The sequence below is a fragment of the Mobula hypostoma genome, chromosome 9 (genome assembly GCF_963921235.1).
Source record: "Mobula hypostoma chromosome 9, sMobHyp1.1, whole genome shotgun sequence".
In the NCBI taxonomy this organism is placed as follows: Eukaryota; Metazoa; Chordata; class Chondrichthyes; order Myliobatiformes; family Myliobatidae; genus Mobula; species Mobula hypostoma.
The window spans coordinates 148,352,975-148,374,701 of record NC_086105.1 but is presented as its reverse complement, the minus strand read 5'-3'; the positions used below and the strand labels follow the sequence as shown (position 1 = coordinate 148,374,701).

General features: G+C 43.4%; 1 protein-coding gene across 2 annotated transcripts; it reads right to left on the bottom strand.

Moving 5' to 3' along the window:
- Nucleotides 1–1,029: 1,029 nt before the first annotated feature.
- On the bottom strand, nt 1,030–20,586 carry LOC134352167 (inactive serine/threonine-protein kinase 19-like). Of its 2 annotated transcripts, XM_063059424.1 has the most exons (8): nt 20,571–20,586; nt 20,004–20,188; nt 15,919–16,035; nt 13,665–13,810; nt 11,183–11,418; nt 7,244–7,353; nt 4,533–4,680; nt 1,030–2,691 (listed from the first exon to the last, which is right to left on the bottom strand). In XM_063059424.1, the coding sequence occupies exons 3-8, from the start codon at nt 16,031–16,033 to the stop codon at nt 2,646–2,648; spliced, it is 801 nt and encodes a 266-aa protein (XP_062915494.1). In that variant the 5' UTR covers nt 16,034–16,035; nt 20,004–20,188; nt 20,571–20,586; the 3' UTR covers nt 1,030–2,645. The 2 variants fall into 2 exon arrangements, with proteins under 2 accessions (XP_062915494.1, XP_062915495.1); XM_063059425.1 differs by lacking the exon at nt 20,571–20,586 and having other exon boundaries at nt 1,032–2,691; nt 7,244–7,341; nt 20,004–20,186.
- Nucleotides 20,587–21,727: the final 1,141 nt, after the last annotated feature.

The window sequence follows — 21,727 nt, the reverse complement described above, 5'->3', positions numbered from 1 at the left end:
ATTCCAGCATCTTATTTCCTCACATGCATGATTCATTATTTCTCTGTATTTCTGTAGAGAGAATCCTCACTCCACTCCCCCCCCACCACAACTCCCACATCCAGGACATATACCTGGATCACTGTGCTCACTGAGCCCTTAGGATTATCAATGATCCCTCCCAACTGTCTCACAATCTCATTGACCTCATAGAGTCAGGCAAAAGGTACAAGACAATGACTGTTAGGCTTGGAAACAGCTTTTTCACCCAGACTGTGAGATGTCTGAACACCCTGCTACCGTACCTCCCAGTACACATTATTAATGACAGCACCAGTGGCAGTATGCTGTTGTATATTTAACATATGTTGTATATGTATTTTACGTTAACTTGTACATTTACAGAATAATTTATCTGTTAATATGCTCATGTTGACATTATTTTCTGTGCTGTAGGTGATAATGAGGCCCTCCATTGGTTGGGGTTTACCATAGATGTGTCCCAGCTGTCCACCTGATACACGAGCCAGGGCAATACGATACGGAGAGCGAGCTGTTGCTCCGTGTAGCAGGCTCTTCCTCTCCACACAGCTGATGAATCCAAAGGAACGGCAGAGACCGATACAGTTTGGCATCGGCAGCACTGCAGGAGTTGCCAGTCAGCGTTGAACTCAACATAGGACTGCCTTAGGGACTCCAGCTCCGGGTTTTACCCCTATAGCCTTCCCCATGAATGGGTATGGCCGCAAGGCAGCAGCGGTTTGAGATCAGAGTTTTCCTACTCCTATGTGAACTGTCAAGATCAGCTGATGAACTCCAGTGGCCCAGAGTGACTGGCTTTAAGGTGCCAGTCTTTACCTTTGCCTTTCTCCTGTCAGTAAAAACCGTTCAGCCAGGCTTAGCAGCTAAGCCACATGTGAAGGCCAGGAACTGGACATGGTTGTCAGAGGCTATTTGAGACACACGCCTTTAGGAGCATTTAATAGGTAGTAGGAGTTTATGTCCACTACCCCCCCCCCCACCCCCGGCTATGACAACTTTGAGGAATCTGAAGGTGATGTATGTGTTTTGCATCTTGGACTCTGAGGAAGGTTGTTCCACTTAGCTGTATACATGTATATGGCTGAATGATGGTAAACTTGAACTTTATAATAAATGAGGCTGCTTAGCAAAATAAGAGCCCATGGAATTACAGGGAGTTACTAGCATGGGTGGAGCATTGGTTGATCGGCAGAAAGCAGAGATTGGGAATAAAGGGATCCTATTCTGGCTGGCTGCCAGTTACCAGTGGAGTTCCACAGGGGTCAGTGTTGGGATCGTTGCTTTTTACGATGTATGTCAATGATTTGGACTATGGGATTAATGGATTTGTGGCTAAATTTGCCAATGATACAAAGATAGGTGGAGGAGTGGGTAGTGTTGAGGAAACAGAGAGCATGAAGAGAGACTTAGATAGTTTAGGGGAATGGGCAAAGAAGTGACAAATGAAATACAATGTTGGAAAGTGTATGGTCATGCACTTTGGTGGAAGAAATAAATGGGCAGACTATTATTTAGATGGGGAGAGAATTTAAAGCGACTTGGGAGTTCTTGTGCAGGATATCCTAAAGGCTAACCATCAGGTTGAGTCAGTGGTGAAGAAGGCAAATGTAATGTTGGCATTCATTTCTAGAGGTATAGAATACAAGAGCAGGGATGTGATGTTGATGCTCTATAAGGCACTCGTGAGACCACACTTGGAGTATTATGTGCAGTTTCGGGCTCCTTATTTTAGAAAGGATATACTGACATTGGAGAGGGTTCAGAGAAGATTCACAAGAATGATTCCAGGAATGAAAGGGTTACCATATGAAGAATATCTGGCAGCTCTTAGGCTGTATTCCCTGGAGTTCAGGTGAATGGGGGGGGATCTCATAGAAACATTCCAAATGTTAAAAAGCCTGAACAGATTAGATACGGCAAAGTTATTTCCCATGGTAGGGGAGTCTAGGACAAGAGGGTGCAACTTCAGGATTGAAGGATGTCAATTTAGAGCAGAGATGCGGAGAAATTACTTTAGTCAGAGGGTGGTAAGTCTGTGGAATTTGTTGCCACGAGCAGCTGTGGAGGTGAAGTCATTGGGTGTATTTAAGGAAGAGATAGATAGGTTCTTGATTAGCCAGAGCATCAAAGGGGAGAAAGCAGGGGAGTGGGGATGACTGGAAGAATTGGATCAGCCCATGATTGAATGGCGGAGCAGTCTTGATGGGCCGAATGGCCTACTTCTGCTCCTATACCTTATGGTCTTATGTATTGCATTATACTGCTACTGCAACTGCAAAGTTGACACATGCCAGTGATATTAAACCTGATTCTGATTCATTCACCAGTTTATTGCAGTCAATTTGATGCATTAAAAAGGAAAACTCAGCAGAAACTTGAAATGACTCAGTTGACTTAATTACCAATGAAATTTTAAATGGAAACTGTACACATTTTAAATAAACATATATTATTCTGGTTTCACAGACTTGGCAATTAATTAAAGACCATAATACACAGTTCCTCCTTCAGTCATCTTAACAAGTCTTTCTTTTGACATTTGATGTCAGTATCCTTTCCCGTTTGCTGGCACTTCATTATATCCTTGCCCGCTGCACCTGTCCCTCATCTTGTCAAACTGTGGGTCAGGTGCTGTTCAGACGCAGTAAAGTTCCGCTGGTCGTAGGGATGCTATTAACAGAATTAAATATACAATTGATGTCAGCTACAAAGAGGTAGAAACTGAGCATCTGTCACGTGTCGGCAGCTGAAGATTTGGAAAACAGAAACGATTTTTTAGCGCTCTGAAGAAAGGGTAGCATGTCACAATGACAGAAGCCAGCCTTGTAAGCCCTCAGGTCAGCTCTAGCTTTCAATGTGATAGAAGATGGCGCAATTCTGGCCTTAGTTCCAATTTTCACCCCATTCCCAATTCCCTCTGAGCCACCTGTGTTAGAGTCATAGAGTGCTACAGCACAGGAACTGGCCCTTTGGCCTATCTAATCCCTGCCAACCTCCTATTCTGCCTAGTTCCATCGACCCACACCTGGCCCGTTGCCCTCCATACCCTTCCCATTATTGTACTTACCCCAGCCTCTCTTGAATATTGCAACTGAGCCCGTGCCCATCTCTTCCGCTGGCATCTCATTCCACACTCTCATCACCCCGAGTAAAGAGGTTGCCCCTCAGATTCCCCTTAAATATTTCACCTTTCACCCTTAACTGATGACCTCTAGTTCTAGTCTCACCAAACCTCAGCAGGGCCTGCTTACCATTACCCTATCTATATCCCTCATAATTTTGTATAGCTCTATCAAATCTCCCCTCATTCTCCAACGCTCTAGGGAATAACCAATTCAGTATTTTTCTATTGAAAAATTGAAATTATTTCAGAGTAAAGGCCCAAGTAATGACCAACATAAATAGTTTTCTCTGCAGTTAACAATAGTATGAAAATTGTAGCGTATATACACTGGGGTATATGGAGTGTCCAGGGAGGGGTAGTACCTCTGGTGAAGGTGCTTTTTTGTGTCCAGACTAGGGCAGCTCATTCACCTTTGGTCTCCACGGGACACTCAGCCCTCACCCGTGGTTCCAAGTGGCTGTTTGCATGTGGCAGCGGCCACACCCCAGTACACCACTTCGACAGGTGGGCTAAACCAGGTGATGATAGCTGGCAGCCTCATACCCTGGTGTGACAGGGACGTGTCTGTCCTGGCACGTGAAGTCAGCTCCGGGAGAACTTGGCAGTTGAGATCTACGTTGAGATCCAACAGCCAGGAAGGCAGTTCTGCAACACTCTGTGGAGATTGAAGGGCATGGCAAGGCACAGAGGTCATGGTCATCCACTGTATCCGCCTGTTCTGACAAATACTCGGCCCACTGGACCTGGCTTCCAAAGTCGAGAGAGTAGAACTGCCCCAGTACAGGGGCTTTTCTAAAGCTTTCCCGCACAGGTTTCCCGTCATCATCGGATACAATAGATATACACTGAGGGTGCTGCCAAACTTACTGGATTCTTGAAGATAATGTTAAAGAACGGCACAGTCCTCTAGATATGAATCGCATATTCAAATCCTTCATTTTGAATAGGCGCATTTTCTGATTTCCCCAAGATCTCAATCACATGGACATCCCCTCTCCATCACAGTCGATTGGGCAGAATAACAGTTTAGCACAAACTAGATGGGCCAAAGAGCCTGTAGCACTATGACTCTAAATAGCTAATGATATTAAGAATCTGGCCAGTGCTCAGATGTTCTGACAGTTAGCAGTCACGCTGGAATGCCAGCCATTGTTAGTCAGGGTTCAACTCCTGCCATTAGCTGTAAGGACTTTGTACGGTTTCCTCCCACAGTTCAAAGATGCACCGGTTAGTAGGGTAATTGGTCATTGGAAATTGTCCTGTGATTAGGCTACGATCATCTAGGTGGATTGCTGGGTGATGCAGCTCGTTGGTCTGTAAGGGTCTGTTCGGCACTGGACCTAAATAAACAAATAATTGAACCAAAAGAAGTGTTGTTATTCTTTACCATTTCACCAACTCTGCTCCAACGATGTCATGGACGTGGTACCGGATGCCCATCTTCACAGCAGATGTTACTTTCCGAGTCTCCAGTTCCGACTGCAACACCTCGTTGTACTTTGATTTCCGGATCATCCCCAGAACAGTTTTCCGACCTGTGGTGTGCAACCCAAGTTTCTGCTTTTAACAACCGGAAAAGGCAAATCGCAGACTCAAACAACTCAGCCCATCTACCGTTCCCCGCCCGCCTCCCCTCTCTCTTCAAAATTTCAAGATCGTTTCATGTCATTTCCAGTACACAAGTGTAAAGAAGAATGAAATAATTGGTTCTCCAGATCTAATGTAGCACAAAAAAAGCAAGACAAAGGACTCAATAGTAGTAAATATACAAGATTATCTTACATACATAAATTGATTATATGTCCATAAAGTGACACTAGGCACAGGAGTGTCTGTACATAAGATGACTGACAGGAAATGATAAAGTAGTGGTGGTTGGGGATGTGGAGGGGTGTGTTAGTAGGTGGAGGTGTTGATCAACCTGACTGCCTGTGGAAAGTAACTGTTTTTGAGTCTGGTAGTCCTGCTGGGGATGCTACGAAGCCTTCACCCTGATGGCAGTAGAAAAACAGTCCATGAGCAGAGTGGGTGGGAAGCTTCATGATGCTACTGGCCCTTTCCCAGCACCTTTCTGCCTATACAAAGTATTCGGCTTCCTTGGGATTTTTCATGTTTTATTGTTTTGCAACATTGAATCACAGTGGATTTAATTTGGCTTTTTTGACACTGATCAACAGAAAAAGACTCTTTCATGTCAAAGTGAAAACCGATCTCTACAAAGTGATCTAAATTAATTACAAATTAAAAAAATAATTGATTGCATAAGTATTCACCCCCTTTAATAAGACACACTAAATCATCACTGGTGCAGCCAATTGGTTTTAGAAGTCACATAATTAGTTAAATGGAGATCACCAAGTGCAGTCAAGGTGTTTTAATTGATTGTAGTAAAAATACACCTGTATCTGGAAGGTCCAACTGCTGGTGAGGCAGTATCCTAGCAAAAACTACACCATAAAGACAAAAGAACACTCCAAGTATCTCCGTGAAAAAGTTATTGAAAAGCATGTCAGGAGATGGATACAAGAAAATTTCCAAGTCACTGAATATCCCCTGGAGTACAGTTAAGTCAATCATCATGAAATGGAAAGAATATGGCACAGCTGTAAATCTGACTAGAACAGACTGTCCTCAAAAAGTGAGTGACCCTACAAGAAGGGGACCAATGAGGGAGGCCCCTGAGAGATTTGTAACAACTCTGGAGGAGTTACAAGCTTCAGTGGCTGAGATGGGAGACACTGCGCATACAACAACTGTTGCCTGGGTGCTTCACCTGTCACAGCTTTATGGGAGAGTGGCAAAGAGAAAGCCACTGTTTAAAAAAAAAACTCACATGAAATCTTGGCTAGAGTTTGCCAGAAGGCATGTGGGAGACTCTGAAGTCAGATGGAAGAAGGTTCTATGGTCTGATGAAACCAAAATTGAGCTTTTCGGCCATTATAGTTAACGCTATGTATAGCATAAGCCAAACACCACACATCATCAAAATCACACCATCCCTACCGTGAAGCATGGTAGGGGCTGCATCATGCTGTGGGGATGCTTCACTGCAGCAGGCCCTGGAAGGCTTGTGAAGGTGGAGGGTAAAATGAATGCAGCAAAATACAGGGAAATCCTGCAGGAAAACCTGATGCAGTCTGCAAGAGAAGCGATTGGGAGAAGAATTGTTTACCAGCAAGACAATGAGCCCAAGCAAAAAGCCAAAGCTATCTACACAGGAACGGCTTAAAACAACAAAGTTAATGTTGTGGAGTGGCCAAGTCAGAGCCCAAATCTCAATCCAATTGTGAACTTGTGGCTGGACTTGAAAAAGGTTGTTCACTCATGATACCCATGCTGATAGAGACCTTTACACACAGACTCAAGGCTGTAATTACATCTACTAAATACAGACTTGAAGGGGGGTGGGGAGTGAGTACTTATGCAACCAATTATTTAGGTTTAATAATTGTGATAAATTTAGACCAATTTGTAGAAATTTGTTTTCACTTTTCTATTGATCAGTTCAAAAAAGCCAAATTAAATCCACTGTCATTCAATGTTGTAAAACAACGAAATATGAAAACTTCCAAAGGGATGAATACTTATTATGGGCACTGTTAATCTGTTCTCTACCTTGCAATATTTAATTTATGCACTTTATTGTTTTTAAATGTAATTCATCTGTAAATCTTATCCTTACTTCCCTTAAGTTATTGTGTGTTATGAGTACTACCGTGCTTTACACCCTGGTCTGGAGAAACATTGTGTTGTTTGACGGTACATGTGTATATATAGTTAAATGACAATAAACTTGACTTCATATGTCCTTGGTGCCTATATATATATGCACAGGAAAAGAGAAATCCCCTTCACACTAAGTTTCGATGTACATGTGATAAATAAATTAATCTGCATCAACATCTGATCCCTCTGTCCTGCACTGGAAGCTGAGATCTGGAGTGGCACTTAAACTCATAACTGTCCGGTGCAGAGCCCTGTCACACAATATTCTGGGCACCTTAATGTTAAACAGCCACAAGGTCGGCAGCAGCCTTCCAACGGAGTTCGAAGGGCTCTCGGATAGCACCTTACACCAAGCGTGTACATCAACAGTACCTTTCACAAAATACTTTACAAATCGGCCAGCGCCTGGAATAGCAAGCCACCAGCTTCCCACGTCACGCACTGTCAGCACCCCGGCGTTCACCAGCTGCCTGTGAGAGGAACTGGAACAGTCAGAAAGTGGAAGCAGTCAAGTGTCTCAATTTACAGAATGCCAAAGGAAGGGAAAGTGTAAAAGGGGAACTACAGCCAGTTCAACTGACATACATTTCTTTTCATAGAACTTAGCACAGATTCGACATGTCACCTAAACCTTTGACAAACTTCTATGGATGGACAGTGGATAGAATCCCAGCTAGCTGCATCATGGCCTGGTACGGAAACATTGATGGAAACGTCTACAGTAAGTGGTGGATACAGCTCAGTCCATCACAGGCAAAACCCTCCCCACGACTGATCACATCTACATGGAACACTGCCAAAAGAAAGAGGCATCCATCATCCCACAGCACCAGCTTCAGTTACAGTTATTACCCTACAATCATTAGGCTCCCGAACCAGCATGGATAATTTCACTCTCCACAACAATGAACAAGATTACACAGCCACAGACTCACTTCCAAGGACTCTACAACTCAGTATTTTTTTAGTAACTGTATGATTTGTCTTTTGCACATTGGTTGTCTGTCATTTTTTAAATTTATAGATTTTCTTATTTTTTTATTTTCCTGTAAGAAAATGAATTTCAAGGTAGTATACAGGAACATATACAGTACATACTTTGATAATAATTTTTTACTTTGAACTTTGGGTCAAAAGAATTATTAAGCGAAATTGACTGTCTATTCCCTTCCATAGCTGCTACCTGACCTACTGAGTTTCCCCAGCATTCTGTGCATTGCTTAACACTTCATATTCCCCCCGGTAGTCCCCACCCTGAGAGCATGACCATCGATTCCTTTAACTTCCAGCAATTACTCCCCATGTCTGTTTTCTCTTTCCATTATCCCCAACCCCATTCAAACTTTTCTTAATAAAACCTTATTACAGAGTAAAGTTCAAAACTCCAAGTAAATTTATTATCGTAGTACATGTACGTCATCGTATACAAACCTGAGATTCATTCTCTTGCGGGCAGTCACAGTAAACGCAAAGAAACACAACAAAATCAATGAAAAACCACACACAGCTTCCAAACCGTTACTCAAAGCAGCAGAACCCATTGTTCGGACGGAGAGTTGATGCCGGGCCAGATTGAAAAGGTCAGGATGTCGAGGCCCAAAGCGAGGTACGGGACGGTTCGGATCACTGCTACACGGCTTTGTGCTGAACTATGGGACTTCTTTACAGAATTCAGTTCAGAAACGCTATTTGCTTGCGGTTACTGTTTGCATGATGTATTTTTTATTGCACATTGGGTGTTCAACGGTCTTCTTTATGGGTTAGTTTATTCTTTCATATTTTTATGGGCATGATGTGGTTTTTATTCTCTGCACATTGGTTGTTAGATAGTCCTCCATTTTTTCATATATATTTAGGGTTTGTTTTCTGGGCTTCTTTCTGTGGCTGCCTGTTAGGAGACAAATCTCAAGGTTGTAGAATGTATACATACTTTGATAATAAATGTACTTTGAACAAGACGGACAAACAATGTGCAAGTGGCAACAAACTGTGCCAATACAAAATGAAAAAAGATAAACAAAATAATAGTTATAAATATATAAATCCGCAATAAATATCAAGAACATGAAGTGAAGAGTCCTTCAAAGTGAAGCCACAGGTTGTGGGAAGCGTTCATTGTTGGGGTGAATGAAGTTAAGTGAAGTTGTCCTCTCTGGTTGAAGAGTCTGATGGTTGAGGGGTAGTAACTGTTCCTGAACCTGGAGGAGTGAGTCCTGGGGCTCCTGCACCTCGTCCCTGATGGCAGCAGTGAGAGGAGAGCCTGGCCTGGGTGGTGGGGATCCTTGATGAAGGATGCTGCTTCCCTGCAATAATGCTCCATTTTAAAAACCTCTTACCCAAGGCCATTAATCTGAACAATCATTAGCAGCCTCCAGCCCACTCCATTACCTCAGCGAACTATAAACACTTTTAAACACTTTTTATGATGCTGCTTTGCATTGTAAATAAATGCTGATATTTATGCACATTTTATTCCATATTTGCACTTTAACCTCTAAATTATAAGACCATAAGACATTGGAGCACAATTAGGCCATTCGGCCCATTGAACCAGCTCCACCATTTCATCATGGCTGATTATTATCCCTCTCAACCCATTCTCCTGACTTCTCCCTGTGACCTTTGACCTACTAATTAAGTACCTATCAGCCTCTGCTTTAAATATACCCAATAACTTGGCATCCACAGTTGTCTGTGGCAACAAATTCCACAGTCTCACCAAACTCTGGCTAAAGAAATTCCTCCTCATCTCCGTTCTAAAAGAACTTGCTTGTATTCTGAGGCTGTGCCCTCTGGTTCAAGGCTCTCACTCTCGCCACGTCCACTCTACCTAGGCCTTTCAATATTTGATGGGTTTCACTGAGATCCCTCCTCATTTTTCTAAACTCCAGAGAGTACAGACTCAGAGCCGTAAACACTCCTCGTACATTAACCCTTTCATTCCTGGGATCATTCATGTGAATCTTCCCTGGACCCTCTCCCTCTACAACGCCTGCACAGACTTTATTAGATAAGAACCTCTCTTAGGTTTTTATTTAAGTTTAAGTTCATTGTCATTTGACTGTACACATGTATAACGCCAAACAAAACAAATGTAAAAGACATAAAAGAAGTGAAATATATGAATTCATGTTTATCCAGAAGGTGTTGACCGAAGATATTGCATGTAGGCACCATCTTGACCAGATGTTTCCCTCTTCCTAAATAAGGGGCATTTATGACACAAGTTAAAAAGTAAACTGTATAATGCTATTGGCGCTTCATACACGATGAGACCTGGGTGATGGCAGGGAGTTCAGTAGTCTCACAGCCTGGGGAAAGAAGCTGTTTCCCATCCTCACAGTTGTCTCAGGGCTACGGTACCTCCTGCCTGATGGTCAAAGAGATTGTTGTACAGATGGGAGGGATGTAATGGTTGAATTTTGTCATTTTTGTTGCATGTCACCACAGCAAATTTCTGACATGTGCAAGTGAAAATGTTGAATAGAGCTGATCCTCCCCGTTGATCCATGAAGTGACCCTCACATCAGTAAAACACTTGTCCACTGATCGAACAGTGAAACAGATTTGGATGGCTCTGCCGCAACAATGTAGTGCGACCAAGGATCCGACTGTGGACTTCAGGAAGGGAACACACACCGGTCCTCACCGAGGGCTCAGCAATGGAGCTCCCGGGCGTCAACATCTCTGAGGATCTGTCCTGGGCCCAACGTATCGACGCAGTTGCAAAGAAGGCACGACAGTGGCTATATTTCATTAGGGTTTGAGGAGGTTTGGTATGTCACCAGCCACTTTCTACACATGTACTGTGGAGAGAATTCTGACTGGTTGCGTCAGCGTCAGTATGGAGGGGCCACGGCACAGGATCGGAAACGGCTACAGAGCGCTGCAAGCTTAGCCAGCTCCAGCCTCCCCAACACTGAGGACATCTTCAAATGCTGACACCTCAAAAAGGCAGCTACCATCATCAACCACCTCCATCACCCAAGACATGCTCTCTTCTCATTGCTGCCATCACAGGTGAGATACAGGAGCCTGAAGACACACCCTCAATGATTCAGGAATCGTTTCTTCCCCTCTGCCATCAGATTTCTGAATGGACAATGCGCCCATGAACACCCCTCATTACTTTCTGCTCTCTTTTGCATGATTTAATTTTTTTCTATATATACACGTACAGTATTTCTCATAGTAATTTATAGTTTTTTTTAATGCATTGCACTGTACTGCTGCCACAAAACAATAAATTTCACGACTTATCCCAGCGATATTAAACCTGATTCTGATCCTGCCTGGCTGCAGGGCACTCACGTTATTTCTTGGTCCTGAAATGAAAACTCCTTGAGCATTTGATCCTTGGTGAAGCCCATGTCCACACACGAGCTGAGCACCGTCTCCAGGAACCTCTGCACAGTTGCTGCAGCGTCTCTCATTGCCGTGGCAGCAAGAACTTTCCTTTTGTAATCTTCACTAAACACAACGCCGAATACGTCCGTGTCAAATCCAAACTGGAAAATTCGAACAACTCCCAGGTCCTTCATCTCATTCTGACAAACAAAAGAGTGAAGACAAAGACTCTCATTTCAACCATTTTACAATCAAACCCCAGCAGATACCTTCCGTTAATATGTCAGAGACTTAGGGGTGTGATAAGAAAGTTTTTCATTCCTCCTTGGTATATGGAGAGGATTCATAGGAGGTTCATAAAAACGATTCCGGGATTGCAAGGCTTGTCATGTGAACAGCATTTGATGGCTCAGGGCCTGTATTCACTGGAATTCAGAAGAATAAGAGGGATCTATTGAATGTCGAAAGACCTCAAGAGTGGATGTAGAGAGAATGTTTCCTTTGGTGGAGCAGTCTAGGACACAGCCTCAGAACAGAGGGACATCCATTTCGTAAGGAGATGAAGAGTAGGGGGTGCTGAATGGTGGAATTCCTTGCCACAGACAGCTGTGGAGGCTGAGCCATCGGGTATATTTAAAGTGGAGTTGACAGATTCTTGAAAAAGGCAAGAGATTGGGGCTGAGAGGAAACGGATCAACAGTGATAACAGTAGACTCAATGGGCCAAATGGCCCCATTCTGCTCCTATATCTTACCGTCCTGGCCAATCGGCTAAAATCTGTAGCACAGAATGGAAGTTTGTGAGACAAAATGGCGTCAGCTTGGAACGGGGTGATATCCTCAAGATGTGGATGGACGCACATCCTTGAGATGAGGTACTGGTGAAGAATGTTTTCCTCCTTATAGACTTCTTGTTTGTTTCTAAGTGAGGTGCCTTGGCCAAAAGTTGTGAGAGATAAGAAAGTACAAGCTAGTATCTCTAGGGGTTGGAAAAACACTGGGGTAAAAGTGATGTTATTTTCTTGAAGGTTATAAAAAGGGGCAATTTTTTTGTGTGAGGGGAACTCTTGTGTTTTTATTTGTTTTCTTGTGCGGGGAGAATTAATAATCGTGCTCCCTTTCTTTTCTTTCTTGGTTTCAAGGAGACTTCAGAGTTGTATACTGTGATAATACATGAACCTTTGAACAGGGTGCAGGTACATGGTTCTTTGAAAGTGACACACTGGTGGATAGGGTGGTGAAGAAGGCCACTGGAATGCTTGCTTTCAGCCACATTTTTGAGTACAGGAGCTAGGAGATGGGACGTCATGTTACAGCTGATATGGCTACATTTGGAGGAATTGTACAGTCCCAGTCTCCCTGCTCTTGGAGGACAAAATTAAACTGGGAAGGGAGTAAGAACTGATCTATGGCAGTGTTACTGGGACTGGGGTGCTTGAGTTACAAGGAGAGGCTGGATAAACTGGCACTGTTTTCAAGGGACTATCCACCTGCAGACACATCCAGAACTCTAATGGATGCTAAAGTAATTCATTGAACCATTTTTTTTATTGTCTTCTTTTGCACGTTGGTTGCTTGTCTGTCTTTATTTACGTATGGTTTTTCATACGTACCATTGTGTTTCTTCGTTTTTCTGGTAAATGCCTGCAAGAATTAAACTCCGGTTGTACTGTATATGGTGACATATACGTACTTTGATAATAAATTTACTTTGAACTTTGAAAATACATTACACATACACACTGGTCACCAACCAGATGGTTACATGCCTTCACACACCACGGCGTCACTGCCTTGACTTCAAAGTTCAAAGTAAGTTTATTATCAAAATACATCCTATACAAATCTGAAATTCGTTTTCTTGTGAGCATTCATAATAAATACAAAGAATCACATTGGATTCAATGAAAAACCACACACAACAGAGACAAACAACCAGTGTGTAAAACACAACAAACTGTGTAAATACAAACTGGGAAAATATATTAATAAATAAATAGGCAATAAATATCAAGAACATGAAGTGAAGAGTCCTTGAAAGCAAGTCCAGAGGTTGTGGGAACAGTTCAGTGATGGGGCGAGTGAAATTGAGTAAAGTTATCCCCACCGGTTTAAGAGCCTCATGGCTGAGGGGTGATAACTGTTCCCGAACCTGGTGGTGAGGGTGGTGAGGCTCCTGTACCTCCTTCCTGTTGGCAGCAGCAAGAAAAAAGTATGGCCTGGATGGTGGGGGTCCCTGCTGATGGACGTTGCCTTCCTGTGTCGGTGCTCCTTGTAGACGTACTTGATAGTGGGGAGGGCTTTACCTGTGATGGACTGGGCTTTATCCACTATATTGGGAGAGCTGTTCAAGGGCATCGGTGTTCCTACACCAGGCCATGATGTAACCAGACATCCACCACACATCTATACAAGTTATCAAAGTTTTAGATGACATGCTGACTTACCAGCTGACGATCGACCGTAGTCTTGTCTTTAACAATGCTGTAAAGCTGATGCTTCAGGACAATAGGTGGAAGGGAATCATCGAATAACTTGCGAGGGAACAAGGACGCCAGAAAAGTCAATGCAGATTTTGTGTCATTTGGCACATCTGTGAAATCGCAAAGATAAAAAAAAAGCCTCTCTTTATTTGGTCGTTTACAAAAAACACAGATGATATAAAAATTCTGCCATGAAACAGTACAGCACGGTGGCACCGTAGTGTAGTGGCTGGAATAAGGCGATTACAGCACCAACTATCTGGGTTCAATTCATGCTGTTGTCCTATGAGGAGTTTGTGTGTTCTCCTCATAATCTTGTGCATTTCCTCCAGGTGTTCCGGATTCCTCCCACATTCCACAAAGATGTACGGATTAGTAAAGTTTAATAATCTGTGGGCAAGCTATATTGGCGCTGGACGCGTGGCGATACTGCGGGCTGCTCCCAGCACAATCCTTGCTGATACAGCACGTTTTAGAACACAATCCTGGCCACGTACGCTCCTGAGAATTCCCACACTAACTGCCCATCCTAACTGTCCCTAAACTGAAGTGTTACAGGACTGAGTACACAGTCGCATAGCGACCAGTGTGGACAAGGCAAAACTATAGGCTTTGGCACCACAAGCCAGGTGTTTCTTGATTATTACATCACCTTAAGACCATTAGACACAGGAGCAGGATGAGGCCATTCAGCCCATCCATTCTGCTCTGCCACTTCATCATGGCTGATTTATTATCCCTCCCAACTGCAAACTCCTGTCTTCTCCCTGATGTCCTGACTAAACAAGAACCTGTCAACCTCCAGTTTAAATATACCCAATAACTTGGCCTCTACAGCTGTCAGTGTTAATGAATTCTACAGGTTCCCCAGCCTCTGGCTAATTCCTCCTCATCTCTGTTCAATAGGGATGTCCCTCTATTTTGAGGCTACTCTGGTCCATTATAGGAAACATCCTTCCCACATCCACTCTGTCGAGACCTTTCAATATTCGATTGGTTTCAATGAGATCCTCCGCACCTCAGTGTTTTTAAACTCCAGCAAATACAGGCCCAGAGCCTTCAAATTATCATTGAGATTAGATTTTTTTTTAATTCCAAATTTATTTAATGTCCCAAATTTAAAATTGGTAATCTGAGCCACGGGATTTGATTCGGGACCCTTGATAGTGGACCTCTACCTTACCCTGCCTAGTTATAGGGATTATCAAGTTGCCAATTTTGTAGGAGTTCTGGGGCCTGGAGAAAACTGCAGAAACTTCCACTTTAAATATACCCAATGACTTGGCCTCCACAGCCATCACATGTTGTAAAGCAGGGATTCCCAACCATTTTTATGCCACGGACCCCTATCATTAACCGAGGGATCTGTGGGCCCCAGGTTGGGAACCCCTGCATTTAAAGGGACATCCTTGTATTCCGAGGCTGTACCTTCTGTTCCTATATTCACCCACTATTGGAAAAATTCTCTCTACTCCACTCATAGACAAGGATTCAGAAACAGCTCTTTTTCCCTTTTCTATCAGATTTCTGAATGGTCAGTGAAGATGACCTCCTTATTCCTTCTTTTGCTCCGTTCATTTTTTTTTTAATTTGTAGTAACACCACTTCCCATCAGAAGACATCTTCTGAAGGCAATGCCTCAAAAATGCGGCATCCATCATTAAGGACCCCCATCACTCAGAACATGCCCCCTGCTCACTGCTACCACCAGGAGTGTGAAGGCCCACACTCAGTATTTAGGAACAGCTTCTTTCCCTCCGCCATCAGATTTCTGAATGGACAATGAGCCCATGTATACTACCTCACTGCCTTTCCGTCGTTTTGCAATATATGTGATTAAATGTTAGTACTTATTGTAATTTATAGTGTTTCTTTTAAATTATGCATTGCTGTCACAAAACAATGAACCCACATACACTACTTCACTATCTTTTCTAGTTGGCTCTGTTTTTGCATCACTTACTTAATTTTACTTTTTTAAGTACCTTAATTTAGTTTTTATTATCTATTGCACCGTATTACTGCCACATAACAACAAATTTCACAACATATGCCAGTGACATGAAACCTGATTTTTCTGTCTTCGCACTGCACTGCTGTCACAAAACAACAAATTTCACATCATATGTCAGCGATCATAAACCTAATTCTGAACTCAGCGGACCTTGGCCAAAAGGTGAAATTAAAACATGAAGGTTTTTCGTCTCAGAATGATTACCTTCATACTCGTCGGTTTTGTTCTTATCGAATGAATTAAATCCATTTGCAGTCTCTAATTTACGTCTCTTAACCTGCCGGAAGACGTCTGGTATCACGTTTCTCTTGCGGTTCATAGCTGTCAGCAAAAAACAAACGTCAACTGCCACACCATTGTCAGTTACCGTATCCAGAGCTCCTTCAAGGCACAGTGGAAACTGGTTAACAGGGCCATCGTGGTGACTTAGAACAGTCGCTTATTTGAGACAACTCCAAGAATAAAAACTAATTGAGAAAATAGCTGGAATTGCCTTCAGTTACTTGGGACACTCTGTTGCTTAACTGGGACAAGAGACTGCTGGCGAATAGCTTCCAGCCAGTGCCAGTCACTTGTTCAGCTGTTATTCCACACTATATCGTGCTCAGAGCAAACAGTTTTTAAAATCACATCAAATGCGTGTCTTTGTGTTCAAAAAGCAGTGATTTTTGTCCCTGACAGTTGGAGAGAAATAAACAATGAGACCATTCAGAACAGTTTTGCTCACTGCGGTTTCAAGCATTCAGGCCTGGAAATGCCAAAAACAGCCAGGGGTGAAAATGAAACAATTTCACAAATCCAACAAGTTTGGGACAATGAAGAATTTGAAGGTATACATTTGGAGGATGCAATTGTTGAAGACATTGCATGAAAGTAGTCTGAACTTATTTTGTTAATTTACAGTCAATCAAAAGAACACTGCTACGTACACTGGATGAATAGCTCCATCAATAACTATCAGGAACGAATACACAGTTTTATAGTACTGTAGTACTATTGATAGTGTTCTAATTTGTTCTGTATTTCATTTAAAAACATAATTTGTTACTGAGTTAAAAAGTAATTTGTCTTTTTTTTATACCTTTCAACTACTTCCATGAAACTTCTGCTATTTGAGGACAGCTGCTTAATTGAGCCAAACTGCAGTGGTCCCAATGTGTCCCAATTAAACAGGATCCACTGTATCATGTTGTGTTAATGACAATAATACACGCACTAACTGATATAACCAAACATGAGTTAGGGGTATGCATTTGTAACATCAGAATAGTCACTGTCAATAATAGAGTGTTAAACAAAGAAAATGCCCTTCGGCCCATTGAGCATCTGCTGACCATCAAACGAACATTAACATTGGGGATCAGGGGTTCCCATCCCTTGCTTAATGGCATTTGTCCATGGCATAAACAAGGTTGGGAACCCCCGCAGTGGATGAAGACATGCAAGGATGAGGGCTTGTGACCCCTCCCCCCACCTCAGGTCAGCAAGTTCAGAGTTCGAGGTCCCGTGATGGCAAGTCCTCGGGTCGATACTGAAGAGTAAACACTGAAGTTAGTGAGTTTGGGAGTCGGGGCTGTTGGCCAAAGCTCTGGACCTGCAAGTCAATTGGAGAAGTCAGAGGCCTGACAGTCCACAAGACCACTGGAGACTGAAGGTGTGGCGGGGTGGAGGGGTGTGTGTGTGTGTGTGTTAGATCTAAGTGACTTTGACCATGGAAAGATTGTTTGTGGCAGACAGAACTGTTGGAATATCTCAGAAACTTCTGATCTTCTGGGATTTTCACACACAAACACCCTCTAGAGTTTACTGAAAATAGTGCGAAACACAAAAAAACATCCAGTGAGCGGCAGTTCTCGGGGTGAAATCGCCTTGTTAATGAGAGAGGTCAGAGGAGAATGGCCAGACTGGTTCAAGCTGACAGGAAGGTGACAGTAATTCAAATAACTAAACATTACAACAATGATGTACAGAAGAGCATCTTTAGCCACACAACACATTGAACTTTGAAGTTTTTGGGCTACAGCCGCAGAAGACCATGAACATACACTCAGTGGCCACTTTATTAGATACAGGAGGTAGCTAATATGGTGACCACTGTGTGTATGTGACCAAGACGTTGTTTGGTGATAATATTACTTGATGAGTCTTGGTTTTAAACTTGCTTGCTGACGCTCCTGTGAAAAGCTTTGGGATGTTTTACTGAATTAGATGTTGTTGGAGTTCCCATTGCCATCATCTGGAAATACCTCAGTTGCCGAGCAGTTGTCACTGTAGAAATACATTAATGTGCTCTATTGTATTTCACACAAGTTGGGAGCGGTGTAATACATTATAACTTGTTACATATTTATATCTCTGAATACCAAAAGGTGTTCACTCCTCATTCAATTAATGTACTTGTGCTGTTCGGGGACCCACATCCCATAAATTAATCGTCGCTGCAAATTGATGGAAGTAGGAAATGGAGAATTAGAATGACAATTATGTAATCAAAGACTGTTGTTTAATCAAACTGGATTTCAAAAGGTCACGACTAAATCATTCTGTTCAGCTCTGATTCCCCTTTGGGCCTGTTTATTAATTTGTTGCTTTCATAAATTACTTCTGCATAAACCGTGATACATTAAATTTAATTTTTATTTATTTAATTTGGAGATACAGCCCAGGCAGCCACTTCTGGTTCTTTGAGCTGCACCACTCAGCTGCCGTCCAATTTAACGCTAGCCTAATCATGGGGCAATTTGCAAGGACCTATTAACCCACTAAACTCTATGCCTTTGGACTGTGGGAGGAAACAGGAGCACCTGGAGGAAACCCACACGAACATACAGGCAGTGGCAGGAATTCCGCTCAGGAACACCATGAGCCACAATGGTGATGTGCTAACTGCTATTGTGGCTCTTGGAGCCATCCTTGTGTTGTATTGTTAATGCAAATGACACATTGTACTGTTATGTTTCGATGTACACACAACACATAAATGAATCTGAATTTACACTAATTCCATTCCCATCAATCTATCCCCCGCCCACACACGAGGGTGAATTTACCAACTAGCAAATTCTCAATCTCTCTGCCTCTATCTCTGGAGACAGTTTATCTATCAATATCCTTTACAAACCCACAGATTCTCACAGCTACCTGGATTATACCTCTTCCCACCCTGTAACTTGTAAAAATGCCATCTCCTTCTCTCAATTCCTCCAATTCCACCGGATCTGCTGTCAGGATGAGGCTTTTCATTCTTCTTCAAAGACTTCCTCCACCATCAACGCAGCCCTTACCAGAACTTCTGCCTTCTCCAAAGGAATCCTACCGCCAAGCATATCTATCCCTTCCCCACCCCCCAACTTTCTGGAGGGATTGCTCCCTACGTGACTCCCTTGACCATTCATCCCTCCCTACTGCCACGCACACCCCTACACCTCCTCCCTCACTACTACTCAGGACCCCTTCCAGGTGAGGTGACACTGCTGTGTCCGGTGCCTCCAGTGTGGTCTCCTGTAGTGAGATCCAACATAGATTGAGAGACTGCCAGAAAAAGCAAGATTTCCTAGTGGCCACCCACTTCAATTCTACTTCACATTCCAACATGCCAGTCCACAGCCTCCTCTACTGCTGCGATGAAACCACACTCAGGTTGAAAGAGCAACACCTTATATTCCATCTGGGTAGCCTCCAACGTGATGGGATGAGCGTCGATTTTTCGACATTCTGGTAATGCCCTCCCTCCTTCACCATTCTCATTTTCCTCTCTCACTTCATCTGCTTACTGGACCATCACATCCCTCTGGTGCTCCTCTCCCTTCATTTTCTTCCTTGGCCTTCTGTCCTCTTCTATCCGATTCCTCCTTCTTCAGTCCTTTATAGTTTTCACCCATCAGCATCCCAGCTCTTTACTTCACCCCCTCCCCCGGTTTCACCTATCTCCTGCCACCTTCCTAACTTCTCATTTTTTTCTTTCAGTCCAGCTGAAGGGTCTCAGCCCGAAATGTCGACTGTTTACTCTTTTCCATTGATGCTGCCCGGCCTGCTGAGTTCTCCAGCATTCTGTGAGTGCAACACTCATCCCAACAACCCCACTTGCCCAAGTTTTGCCCGTAACTTTCTAAACTCTTCCAATCCGTGTACCGGTCCGGCTGTTAATGTACCTGCCCTCATCCACTGCCTCCGGGTACGTGGTTTCGGATCCCACTTCCTCAAAGGGCAGTGGAAGTTTAAAAAAAGACTATGTTTTAAGTACATATGTTTAAACATTAGCCCAGCAAAGGATCAAGAACCAGAATTACCTCAAGAATTGATGCAACAGCGGTTAGAGGGGCCGAGTGGCCGCCTCCCAACGCGCCGGATGTTGTTGACACGGAGTTTACCCTCGTCGCTGCCGCCGGCCCTGCACCCGCCACCTCGCCAGCGGCGCGTCTGGATGACGTCAAGTGAGCGTCGTTAAATAGTTCCGTCGTGTCCTCTGCTCAGTCTGGGAAAACATAGGTTCCAGGAGCAACAAACATAAACTACATTCACTATACAGGCAGCTTACTTGCAGGTTTACATTTTCATACTTTGTAACTTTAATAGAATCCACAACCTATGGACTCACTGCTAAGGACTCTACAATTTATTATTTAATTATTATTATTATTATTATTGTATTTGAACAGATTATCTTATTTTGCAAACAGGTTGTTTGTCAGTCATTATATGTGGCTTTTCATTGATTTGTTGTAGTTCTTTGTTCTACTGTTAATGCCCGCAGGAATCTCAGTGTAGTATATGGTACACGTTCCTGATAGTAAATTTACTTTGAACTTCGAACTATCACCAGAACATGTTAACTAGTTTTAGTCTTAAATTCTTACTCGCTTTCTTCTCAGAATATCCACATGATTTAGTCATCAGTCCCCAATTTATTACACCTTTTTCACAATCTGTTGCTGGATAAACGGGGATGATCTGTCCGGACGACAACAGCGGGCGGAACAATTTCCGGGCGTGTGTCGTCCCCCCGCTGTTCGGGGGAGTCTGAGCTGTCACCATCGCCTTCACCGGGCAGAGGGACCAGAGATGTCGATCGGGACACAGGCGGATGTGTACCGAGAGGGAATGTAGTTGGGAAGAGACACGAAACACCGCACCTCAGTCGGTGTTCAGGCTGAGGAACGAAGTGGTCCAGTCAGGAAAGTCTTCCGGCTCGGTAAATGGTGAAGATACAACGTTCCTGGGGGCAGTCTCCTGACCGACGTACCCCCCAACCCCCAACTCGCTCCCCACTCTGTTGCTCTATGTCCCGGCATCTGCATTCTCCTGTCTATCCACACCCATTCCTACTTACTTGCAGCTCAGTCGTAGTTCCATTCCCCCGCCCGGCCTGAAGTAACTCACTACCCTGACACACACGGCTCCCTGGTCTTGGAGCCTCAGGACCACTTGATCTCGTTCACTGGTAGATTTCTCTTTGAACCTTACTGAACAGCAACGGGTTGAAGAATGTTGAAAGAGTTAATATCGAGAGAGGCAGAGGATGATTTTAATGTTTAACTGTTTTGATGTTTGATGGGTACTTGGATTCTGATGAAGCTTTGACAGCAATGAAACTCTGCAGTGTGAGTTCTGCATCACAACCCACTGCCTGTGGCTCCCGGTGCAAGGAGTGGGTATTCGGTTGGGGTAATCTCCGAGAATCTCTCTTTCAGTATTGGCTTGGCCAAAGGGAAGTAATAAAGGACATCAATTGCAGGGAAGTAAGAGAAGGTTTTGAATCTCTGGAATTTGTTGCCACTGAGAGCTGTGGAGACCAGAATATTATCTGTATTTAAGGCAAAAATTTATAGGTTCCTGTTTTGTAAGAGAGTTGATCGTTACAAGGAGAAGGCAGGGAGAAAATCAGAGATTTTCTGAATAGCAGAGGAGACTTGATGGTTAAAATTGCCAAATACACCATGGCTTGGAACGGCAGCTGCTCTGCCTAAGACCACAAGAAAAAAATCCAGAGAATTCAGAATCAATGTTATTAACA